The sequence below is a fragment of the Chiloscyllium plagiosum genome, unplaced genomic scaffold (assembly GCF_037043375.1).
Source record: "Chiloscyllium plagiosum isolate Xiang-an unplaced genomic scaffold, Cpla_swu_hap1 HiC_scaffold_37, whole genome shotgun sequence".
In the NCBI taxonomy this organism is placed as follows: domain Eukaryota; kingdom Metazoa; phylum Chordata; class Chondrichthyes; order Orectolobiformes; family Hemiscylliidae; genus Chiloscyllium; species Chiloscyllium plagiosum.
Genome location: NW_028270175.1, coordinates 12,777,037 through 12,789,660, shown reverse-complemented (window position 1 = coordinate 12,789,660; position 12,624 = coordinate 12,777,037). Strand labels below are relative to the sequence as shown.

Sequence of the window (12,624 nt, the reverse complement as noted above, 5' to 3'; positions counted from 1 at the left end):
CTTTTAAACAACATTCGGACAGGTACATGAATAGGAAAGATTTAGAGGGATATGGGTCCAATGCAGGCAAATGGAACTAGTTTAACTTAGGAACATGGTCGACATGGACTAGTTGGACCAAAGGGTCTGTTTCCATTCTCTATGACTCCAATCCCATTTATTGAGTCTACGACTTCCAGTTTCTGCAGCAGAGCAGCACATTTCCAATGATCCAGATGTCAGAACCTTTAAATGGTCACATGACACCAGATTATAGTCCAACAACTTCCGAAGCATTGCCCCTTCATCAGGTGATGTGAAGAAAAGCACACCGACACAGAATTTATAGGTAGAGAGATCATTGAGCAAAGAGATCAAAAGATCATTCAAATGGTGTGAGTCGAGTGTTGAATAATAAGTCTCTGCCAGTGATCAAAAGTGTCAGACGGTGTGAGCAAACTGTAAACAGCTGAAAAGTAAGTGAAGGGAATAACCCATAATCCAATTACTTGTGGCAAAGAGTTAATTATATAAAAGAAAATTAAAAATAAGGTGGTGCTGGAAACAAACCTGAATGTCTTTGACTATAGAAGTGTTCCCCAACTGGGAAGGAACATTCCTGTCTGGCAATTGTTGGGTGGTGTCCATTGCTGTAGCGTCTGAATGGTCTTACCAATATACCATGCTGTGGGGCATCCTTACCGCAATACATGAAGTAGACAACAGTGGCCGAGTCACGTGAGTATCTGCTGTGTATGTGTGGGTGGTGTTCCCATGTGTGACAGTAAGATTTATGCCAATGATCTGACATGTCCTGCAGAGGTTGTTTAAATGTTTAAACAGACTAATGGGCTGAATGTGTGCAATCTGTCCTGGTCTGTATAGTATATGGCAGGATGTCTCCCTGCCTGAAAAACACCATGGGAGTCGTGCTAGATCCACTACATTAACAACTATGAAGCCTTTGATTTCCATTAACTCTTTGGCAACTTTCCCAATCATGTGATTTCTCAATGAAATCACAGAGGCAGGATTTAAATGCACTTTGTCAGGAAAGACTTCCAGTATTAATCCTCCAATTGCTGACTATCCTATACAATACACTGAAGATTGTTAGGAGGATGTCTATTTTTAGAGAGTTTTATACATCGTATTTTGTTTTAAAATTATTATTCATGATATAGGAGTTGGGAGATCATGTTTTGGCTGTTCGGTGTATTGGTTCAGCCACTTTTGAAATACTATGTTTGATTTTAGTCTCCCTGCCAAGGGAAAGATGATGTGAAACTTGAAAGACTTCAAAAAAATTTTCAAGAATGTTGCCAGAGTTGGAGGGTTTGATCCATTGGGGGAGGCTGAATACGCTGGGGCTGTTTACCCTGGAGTGTTGGAGGCTGAGCACCTTATAGAAGTTTATAAAATCATGAGGACCATGGATAGGGTGAATAGCCAAGGTCTTTTCCCTAGGGTAGGGACATTTCAAACTAGAGGGCATAGATTTAAGGTGAGACGGGAAAGATATAAAAGGGATCTAAGGGGCAATCTTTTCACACGGAGAGTGGTCTGGAATGAGCTGCCAGAGGAGGTGATGGAGGCTGGTACAATTACAACATTTGGGTGGGTGTATTAATAGGAAGGGTTTAGAGGGATAATGGGCCATATGCTGCCAAATGGGACTAGATTTATTTAGGACGACTTAGACAAAAGAGTCTGTTTCCAAGCTGTACGTCTCTACTGAGGTAGTAAGATTTACTTCCATCCTGTAGTTTAGGATTTGTTGTCCTCAGTGATAAGTTGGCACACTGCACACATGATCTTATATTCTTGGGTTGTGATCTTTCTGGTGTTAATCATTGGGAAGTCAAAATACAAACTATGTTTCTTCCCATTTATAGGTTCCAGTCCCAATTAAATACAACATTGAAGTCTTACGTTCAGGAACAATCTTTACTGGATTCCAGGTCTTCAGGGTGGGATCCCTGTACTTGCACAGTTTATCCGATCAACAGCTAAGGTCAGGATTCAGCATCTTTGTTGAAATACTTACCCCGTCTTTGGGGTCTTCAGTGAGTTATTGTCTCACTTCTCCTGATAGGAGCCATCCCACAAAGTAAATTATGGTTTATATTTTTTTGTGCTACTATTTCTCAATGTAACACCAAAGTCCACCATTTCCCCACCATAAGTGCACTGACAATTCAAATATTTAACTTCGTCCCCAGAATACAAACTTGAAAAAGATTTAGAATAAATAGCACTTGTGATCGGCCTCCATGTTATTCCTGATCTCTATCCATCAGTTATTTTCATATCATCAAAGATTGTGGCTAAATAACAACTTAACACAAGGGTACCATTATCTGAGTTTACTGTAACTCCTATTTCAAGATTTGCATTTATATACCATCTCTCAAGATTACAGGTCATCCTAAAACATTGTACAAACGTTGCAGCACGTAAGTGTATTTTTTGTTTATTTCGTACATCCTGAGTCTCACAACCAACACTGTAATCATGATCCAATCTATTTTCCTTCAGTCGACTGAGCAATAAATGTTGACCAGGACACTGAAACAGTTCCCATATTCTTCGAACATTTGAAAGGCAGCAGCTTTGACAGTGCAGCACTTTCACAGTTGTGCACTAGACAGCCAGCTTAGATTTTGAACTCAAGTCTCTGAGACTTGAACACACAATGTGCTTAGAAGTGACAATGATGGCTGAATAAGAGCAGGCTAGAACAATAAGCCTGGCTTATTAGTGCGCAAATAAGGTTCCAATGATCCATTACTGTCCTTTCTTTATGTATTGGCACTGCTCTTGTTCTTGATAAGCCAGGCAAATGAACAAAAGTAAGCTCCTTCTGTTCCAACCAGTTACTTTTCAGACAAACAGCAAAGGGATCATCAAGCCTCCAGATGCCTGCAAACTGAGGAACAGACTGTGGGCCAACACTGATTAACAGGATTAATAATTTAGATCTAGTGTGCTGTCAGAAGCTGTTGGCAAAAAAAAAATTCAGCTGATGGTGGCTTATGTAACAGCATTGATCTTTTAATGGACCAATTGCTATCAAAACAGATGTATAAGCAAAGCTGTTGGTGATGATGGACAGTTCATTTCCTTGAGTGGATTTTGAGACAACTGTCTGGTCACTAGCAGGTGAGTTTTCCATTCGAAAAATATCGCTTTGCAGTCTTATTTTCTTTACACTTTTAATCTTTGACATGAACCAATTAAGTGTCTAGTGAGACACATTGGCTGGGGTTTTGTGGTGGTATTGATGCCAAAATTGCCAATTGGCCATTGTACTCCTGTGAAACTGCGAAGTAAATCCTGGAAGTCTACACACACGCAGGTAAAGACAGAAATCCAGAGGTTGTTGTCAGGTATTTTGACAGGCTCTTGTAGTACACTGAGTATTAACTAAACTCATGAACACGCATCCTTTTATATTGTCAGTCTTCCTGTGGAAACCCTTATAAAATAGCACTTTATTAAATTATATGTTGTTACTTTTCTTAACAACATACGTAGTTCATAATACTGCTGTATAGCTTTTGTGGCTATTAAAATCCAATGCTATATATATGGAATATCTCCAGTCTTTCTGTTTCGGTTCCAGTTTTACCCATAGTATGTGTGGTAGTCACAATGCGGGGTGGAAAAAGTTAAAAATTGAAGAAATGTGCATCCCCATTCTAAGTGATTAAAGACAAGAGAAATCTAGGTTTGTTCAATACATTGCATAAGTTATATGACACTTTGATCTTTTACTATAAATTCTGTGTCCGATGATCCTGTCCCACTAGCTACCTGATGAAAGGGGCAATGCTCCGAAAGCTAGTATTTCCAAATAAACCTGTTGGATTATAACGTGGTGTTGTGTGATTTTTAACTTTGTCCACCCCAGTCCAACACTGGCACCTCACAGCAATGCAGGATGATCACCCCTTTATATCAACCATCATTTTGTTTTGGATTTTGCAACTGGCTTTCTGTTGTTACTCCTTCCAATTTATCTAAACTGGACCTGGCACCATTAATCAAATTTCTCCAATGTGATAAAAACATCAAAATTTTTAATGTAATTTTTCTTTCCAAAATCTGGTCATTATAACTTAGTTAATGAACCATAGTAACAAATAGAGAGGAATGAATTAAGTTCAGGAAATCAGTATATGGATTCAAACAGAAATTTTGGGAGAAAATCAGCAGGCAGCATCTATGCAGAGTTAATGTTTTGAATCTGATGATGTTTCTTCAGAACAGGATATAGAAATGATTTGGGTAAAGATGAGAAATGATAAAGACTAGGTGTCACTTGTAGGAGTAGTTAACAATCTCTGAAATATCAAACTTTTCAAACTTAAAAGAAAATACATACAATTATGCAAAGATAGGTGGCAGGTCAGATGATTAGACAGAATATATAAAAAAGGAAACAATGACTAAAAAAATAACGAGGGCAAAAGAGAGAAAGCTGGCCAGAAAAATTAAAACAGTTAGTAAAGGTTTCTATTAATATTTTAAAAACAGTTAAGTAAGCATTGGACCTCTAGAAAATTAATTTCGAGAATTATTAATGGAAAAAAAGGAAAGTAGTCTTCAGGTAAAGGTGCAAGTAACGTCCCAGTAGCAACTATAACTGAAGAAATTGAAAGGAAGATGAAACTTAAGAAAATTATAATCACCAGAGACGTTGCATTGAGCTGTGGGCTGACAGGTCCTAGGGTCCTGATGGACTTTATCCCAGGGTCATAAAACAGGTGGATGGTGAAATATTTGATGCACTGGTTTTACTTCTCCAAAACTCTCATGATTTGGGGAAGGTCCCATTAGAGTGGAATATAGATTTTATAACTCCAATATTCAAAAGTAGAGGGAGTGAGGCAAGAGAGAGGGGGACAGAGGCAGTGAGACAGAAAGCAGAAACTACAGGCCAATTGGCTTAATATCTATCATAAATAGAACATTAAATGTTATTATGAACTTATAGCAGGACACCAAGAAAAGTTCAAATTAATCAGGCAGTTAAATTGGTTGTGTGAATGGCAAATAATATTTAACCAATCTGTTGAAGTTCTTTGTGAAATTAACAGACAGTATAGATAAAGGGGAACCAATGAAGTTACATTTCCAGAAGGCATTTGATAAATTGCCATATTGAATGCTATTGCAGAAAATAAACGCTCATGGTGTCGGAGTGTTGTGGATTGAAAATTAGCTAGCTTACAGAAAGCAGAGAGGAGTCATAAATGGTTGGCAAGATGTAATGAATGGTAAGCCACAAACACCAGTGTTGAACTCTCAATTGTTTACATTTCATGTAAATGAACTGGATAAAGAGACAACATATATGGTTGCCAAATGTGCTGATGAAGCAAAGGTAAGCAGCAAAGTCATAGAGCTGTACAGCATGGAAACAGATCCTTTGATACATCTCGTCCATACCGACCAGATATTCTAAATTAATCTAGTTCCATTTGCCAGCATTGGGCCCATACCCCTCTAAAACCTGCCTATTCATGTACCCATCCAGATGCCTTTTAAATGTTGTAATTGTACCAGCCTCCACCACTTCCTCTGGCAGCTCGTTCCATACACGCACCATCGTGCAAAAGTTGCCCCTTAGGTTCCTTTTAAATAAGTTGTGAAGAGGATGTAAAAAGGCTACAAAAAGATATAGATAAGTTATTTGACATAAATCTGGCAAATAGCATGTAATGTGGGCAAACATGAAACTGTCCATTTGGCACGATGAGCCAAAAAAAAAGCATATTATCAAAATTTGCAGAGTTTTCTCTTATGCATTCATTTGTGGGTGTCACTGGTTGGGCCAATTTATTGCTGATTCCCAGTTGCCATTGAGAAAATGGTAGCCTTTTGCGATTCATGCAAAGGATATCCCAGATCTCTCTGCTTCTTAGAGCTCTGCAATTGTGAATAGTGCTAAAGTAGCCATGTAAATATTGTGGCTACAAGTGCAGGTGAAATGCTAGGAATACTGTAGCAAATATCTTGCCTCTGCCTCCCCAAATGATTGTTCTCTATGATGTGGTGATGAAATACTCCCCAGTTGCCTGTATGATTGCAGCTCTAACAACACTCAGGAAAATTGATACCATCCAGGACAAAGTATCCCACTTGATGGGCACCGCATATACAAATATCCACTCCCTCTACTACTGACGCTCAGGAGCACCATCTACAAGCTGCTTTACAGAAATGAACCAAAGATCCTTAGAGGACATCTTCCATACTTCATATGATCACTACAGATGTGGCTCGCTAACTGACTCTGGCACAACTATTAAAAGGGGAGTAGTAGTCAAAGGTTTAAACCCTGACAAGCTTGTTCACTTCACAGGATGAATTCCTGCTCCCAGTAAGGAGGACACAAAGCAAGTATTCAGATTTTATGGCATTTTTCACAACCTCAGAAATGAACACAGGTCAGGTTATTCTGTCTGCAGCAATAAGTAACTCTTTCCATTACACATTTTATAAGCTTTCAATCCAATTCAGTTACAGGATCACAATTCATTTTCAAAATAAATGGACAAGCAGTAACTGCACAGACTTTGTTAGACTGAAAACTCTTTGAATCAATGTAAATAAAATTTAGTAGTTCATGCAGTTGTAGGTTTACTATAACAACTTTAATATACTGTGTTCAGACTGTCAGCTGGTTCCAAGGATATTTTATGTCGATCTGAGAAAGCAGACAAGTCTTCAGTTTGACATCTTATCCAGAAGATGGCACCTTTAACAACGCAGCACTCCCTCCGTTTGGCACTGAGGTGCCAGTTGGCATGGCATGGAAGTGGTTTGGACCTACCACCTCTAACTCAGCAGCAAGGAAAGTTGACATAGTGAGATCCAATTTCTGCCCTAGATCAATGACTCAGTGCTGCAGTACCACTGAAATCGTCCAGTTGGTCACCAACCTAATGACTTGCAGCAATTCGATTATCATTATTTGAATCTCCTAACATTCAATACTCTGAAAAGTTGGTGATAGCTGGGCAGTAGATTGCAGTGGAGTTGAGAGTGTGGTGCTGGAGAAGCAAAGCAGATCAGGCAGCATCCAAGGAGCAGGAGAATCGACGTTTCGGGCATAAGCCCTTCATCAGGAATGAGGCCTGTGAGTCAAGGGGATAGAGAGATAAATGGGAGGTGGGTGTGGCTGGGTAACTGAGGATGCGATAGGTAGATGGTGGGGGTAATGGAAATAGGTTGGAGAGGAGGGTGGAGCGGATAGATGAGAAGGAAGATGGACAGGTAGGACAGGTCATGAACGCGATGACGAGTTGGGAAGTTGGACCTGGGATAAGGTGGGGTGAGGGGAAATGAGGAAACTGGTGAAATCCAGTGGTTGGAGGGATCCAAGGCAGAAGATGAGGTGTTCTTCCTCCAAGCATTGGGTGGTTAAGGTTTGGCGATGGAGGAGGTCCAGCACCTGCATGTCCTTGACGGAGTGGGAGGGGGAGTTAAAGTGTTCAGCCACGGGGCAGTGGGGTTGTTTTGTGCATGTCGCGGAGATGTTCTCTGAAGCATTCTGTCTCCCCGATGTAGAGAAGGCCGCATCGAGAGCAAGGGATACAGTAAATGACATGTGTTGAAGTGCAGGTAATCTCTGATGGATGTGGAAGGCTCCTTTGGGGCCTTAGCTGGAAGTGAAGGGGGAGGTGTGGGTGCAGGTTTTGCAATTCTTTCAGTGGCACGGGAAGGTGCCAGAAGGGGAGGGTGAGTTGGTGGGAGGTGTGGACCTGACAAGAGAGTTGCGGGGGAATGGTCTTTATGGAATGCAGACAAGGATTGGGAGGGAAATATACCTCTGGTGGTGGGGTCGGTCTGTGGGTGGTGGAAATTGCGGAGGATGATGCGATGTATCCGGAGGTTGGTGGGGTGGAAGGTGAAGACCGCGGGATTCTGTCTTTGTTGTGATTGGAGGGCTGGGGTTCGAGGGTGGAGGTGCGGGAAGTGGATGAGATGCGCTGGAGGGCAGCCTTGATCACGTGGGAAGGGAAATTGCGGTCTTTGAAGAAGGAGGCCATCTGGTGTGTTCTGTGGTGGAAGTGGTACTCCTGGGAGCAGATGTGGTGGAGGTGAAGGTGGAGGAATAAGGGATAGCGTTTTTACAGGAGGCAGAGTGGGAGGAGAGGCAGTCCAGGTAGCTGCGGCAGTCGGTGGGTTTGTAGAAGACGTCTGTGTTGAGTCGGTCACCATTGATGGATACCAGAAACCGCTTGGACCTCACCTTCCACCCCACCAACCTCTGGATACATCACATCATCAGACCTATCACCATTACCCACACCTTCATTTACCTAACGCACACTCAGCTACCTTCCCTCCAGACCCACCCCTTCCCATTTATCTCTCTACCCCTTTGGCTCACAAGCCTCATTCCTGATGAAGGGCTCTTGCCCAAAATGTTGATTCTCCTGCTGCTCTGCTGCTGCCTGACCTGCTGTGCTTTTCCAGCACCACACTCTCAACTCCGACCTCCAGCATCTGCAATCCTCACTTTCACCTAGATTGCAATGGAGGCCTATTCTCTAAGCTCAGGATATTGAAGTTGTTGAGGTACATTTCTTGAGATTAATTGGCTACCTGTTCCCTGCATCAGTACATCTTCACACAAAGTAGAATGTGTTATCTCAAGGCCATCAATACACTCTTTGGCCATAATCAGTTTTCAGTCCTTATGATGACTCAGTAGATATATCTATGCATAACTGAGTCATAGAGACCAGAACTGTTTTCAAAACTGCCTTAATTCGGATCCTATGGTCAGAGATTATTATCAGCCACCAATCCCTCCTCTCAGGACCGACCCAAGGGTAGCTTCTGATGTTGCAGAAGTTCAACATTTGTCCCCCTTTTAGCAACACATTGTTTGACACAGTGCAACAAATGCCTGTTACTCAGTGGTCCAACGAAATGAGGTGAAGTTCTCCTATTGTTTAGGCCTCATTTTCACATGTTCTGCCCAAGGGATCAATTCCAGTGCACAGATCACACAGGCTCCCACTTCCCAGCCAAAACTCACCATCTGAGAGGGGAGTGGAAAACTCTCAGAATATAAAAAGAAAATAAATACCAAGTCTTCTCATAAGCCAAGGCCTAGCAGCATTTATTTCTATAATGATATATTTTCAATAGTATAACATCTCAATGGAATGCATAGATTTGTCAAATAGAATACAATCTAGGTTTTAAATAGTACACAATAGTGCTTTGGTTAACATTTAAGACTCAAATAATTTTCAAGTAATACAGTGCTGAATGTCAAATACTTCTCATTAGCTGCCTTGGGCTATAGATGGTTTGTGCATCATTGACTCTTCTGCATTTGAGCCATCCTTTTGGCTTTGGTGAGTAAGTATCTGTTTCTTCCTTCTTCGAACCGTCTCTTTTCATCTTCTGTTTCAATCTGTTAACAAAGAAACAAATGGTGGTATTGGATCATTCAGTGTTTCAGTCAGGCATGGGGGATAGGTCAGGTGTAGGTTTGATCTGTGGGACATTGTACAACCTGATTTAACACAATGTGGAGTCAGTGAGAATCTTCTAGAATCAAGATGCATCCTTGTTCCTCTCTAATTAAGAAACTTAATATGCATTATCAGCATCTTTTGACATTGATGATGAGCCTAATAACACAACACATTTACTGAAAACTGCCTTGGGATAAGAAACAGTGTCAAGCAGCACCATTATACTGTATAATGCAATGCTCTTACAAAGCAGCACCTTGCTCTATTTACTATGAGCAATGCCATAGGAGAGCTGCACATGGGTAAAAATCAGATGATCATACCTCAAGGTTCATTCAATACTGTTACTTAGACAAAGTGTCACCTTGGCGTTTTTGAAGGGAACTCTGACCCTTGAGCCAGAAGGTTTTGCATTCAAGCCCAACTTTAAGGTGTATCATCCAAGCTGAAATTTCAGGGCAGCATCAAATGAATTCTGGAATTGTTACAGCTGCTGTCTTTGGCTCGAGATGTCAAACCAAGTCTACCACTTTTTGTTAGGATGGATACTAGAAAAGTTTTAAGCCATGAATGGAATTTCTTTCAGCATACAGAACAGCATGTATCCTCCAAACAAAGCAATCATGACATACTCTAAATTATGCCATTGGAGGTCTACTCATTAACAACTTTGATTTGACAGCAGACATGATTAATTGAGGCATTATTGCATTTTGCTGCTTTTGCCACAATTTCAATTTTCTAGCTATCAAAACGCTCCTTCAAAGAAAATAAAATGTTGCATTGAATATTTATCTTTAATACTAATTCAATTTCTTAAAAGACTCTGTTCTGTTCTGCCTGTAATTTCAAGCAACTGAACTTCCCTGTGTCAACTTTTGTTTAATTATAGTTGCAGTTTGGTAATCCCACGTATGACTTGACCCACAATCTTGTTCTTTAATTGAGTTGACAGCTCCTTAGTCTGAAACTAGTATACATCCGCACATTCGTTATTGATCAGCACTCATGTGAAATGTCAGGCCTCATCATGACGCCTGTTGACAGTTATATGATTCAGAATGGAAGAAATGAGTTTGGACAGTTACTTGTCAGGCTGATTCCATGAGCAACCATGACTAGGATTGTAGATGTAGAGAAATGGCTGCTGCACCACCCATAAAGACACACTGCCACTGGTAAACCCTACAGCCGGCCATCTCTAAGTTCACATTGGTCAAACCAAAGAAATCCAAGCTTGAATCCACTCTATCTCGCTGGATAACTTTAACAATGTGTGGCAGGACTTCTTTTGCTCACTGCTTCATATTCACTTTCCAGCAGAAGTCACTGGGTAATGATCAGAAGGCATAATCTTGGTTGGTTTTGATAGGAAGAATTAGGAAGCCACATACTGCCTGGAAAGTAAGAGTTTAATTGGGGTAGAGGCACAATGGGATTTAGTGGGTATAGATCCACAAGCCATTAGAAATAGGAATGCTAGTTTATAAAGCCTCAGGAAAAACAAACAAAGCACATTTCTGGAGGAACAGAATTGTAAAGCTGACAGATTATGTTAAATTTGTAAAAAACTTCAGACTATACTGAAGAGCATGATGCATGGTTCTTAATTCCATACTATAAAACAAATTCAGAGACACTGGAGAAAGTGCAAAAAAAAAGTTAACAAGAATGAAACCACAGGCACACACTGTATCAGGGAAGATTAAATTCAAAAACGTGCAACTTGCTACTGAAGGAAAAGTTGAGGCGAATGGCAGAGGTACATTTACAAGGAAGCTGGATAAGCCCAATAGGGAGAAAGGAATGGAAAGATATGCTGATATGGTTGGATGAAGAGGGGTTTAGTGCTATTCTATGCAGTGCATGTATCTGCTAATTGGAGAAGTAAACTTTAACGAGTAACATAATCACAGAGAACCTCTAACCATAAGAATGGCAGTGGCATTGCAAATGAATTGTAAAATGCACTTTAATGATGTATTGAATGTGTCAGTAAACACTCTAATTTATTGCTTTAGACACTTCACTAAAAAAAGAGATACACATCCTTCTGTGCTGCAATTTTATCTCAATGCCAGTCAACATGTACTGCACTTGACACATTTTTGCAAGCATAATGGAATGAATTTTGAGTGTCATTCCACCAACATCACTCACTCATGCCTTTGTTACTGAGAATACTGGAGGTGTCATTGGTGTCAAGGTCAAAAGACTCTTAACCATGCAATCATAGAATCAATTGGTATAGAGACAGAAAGGACTATTAAACGTTATTAGTGATATCCACTGAGTGATCAGTTACACAACTAACGCTAGTGCCTGCCTAATACTTAAACAACTAGCATAGCAAAGGACCACTTGAGCCGTTTTTGATTTAGAATTATATCAGCAATGTTGAAAATTCTGGCATTCAATCAGGCAATCCATCTGTTATTTCTCCACTCTCACTGCACACTCCAAACTAATATTACTTGCCCACCTTCTGGCTTGGATCTCTTTTGCTTAAACCTACAGCTATCCTCTGCTGCTGCTCTCTCTGCATTCTTCAAACAGCCCATTGAAGAACTTATCCCTTCCTCCTTATTAGCAGCAATTCTAATTGTCCCACTGTTCTCTCTTATTAACTTCCTGCATACTACTGGTTCTAATACTGCCTTTGTTTACAAAAGATAAACGTCTGCTGTGCCCTGAGATTTCTCTCTTCATTACAAACCATCCCCTAATCACTCTTCCTTTTACATTCAACAAGTTCAAGGAGTTTAAGAACTTCTTTGTCACTAAAAGTGATACTATCCATTCAACTGTGTCTCCTGTTCTCTCTCATCCCAAAGATCTCCATACTTCTAAAGTCCAATCTCCCCAGGTCATCCCTATTTATAATTTCTCTCACTTCTTTCCTAACCCATGTTCTCTCTAAGCTAATATTGTTTCCAAGACAATGTCCCTCTCCATTCACTCACTGAACTGCTGACCACCTAACTGTCTTTCTCTAGGCGTATTCTGTCTGACATTGTGAACTGTTCCCCTTATTTGGTCCCTTTCTACTCCTTTCAAATCTTCTGTCATCACCAGTTTCTTTCACTTTTGACCCATCTGGCCTTGTAGCTGCCAGCCCATCTTCAATCTCTCTTTCCTG

At 40.6% G+C, this 12,624-nt stretch overlaps 1 protein-coding gene across 4 annotated transcripts in view; it reads right to left on the bottom strand.

Moving 5' to 3' along the window:
- Positions 1-9,100: 9,100 nt before the first annotated feature.
- acot7 (acyl-CoA thioesterase 7) overlaps positions 9,101-12,624 on the bottom strand; it is a 284,291-nt gene continuing 280,767 nt past the window's right edge. For all 4 annotated transcript variants that reach the window (XM_043676080.2, XM_087980341.1, XM_043676081.2 and 1 more), the window contains one exon: positions 9,101-9,421. In XM_043676080.2, the coding sequence (XP_043532015.1) occupies positions 9,323-9,421 (99 nt within the window). In that variant the 3' untranslated portion in view covers positions 9,101-9,322. The remainder of the gene's footprint in view (positions 9,422-12,624) is intronic.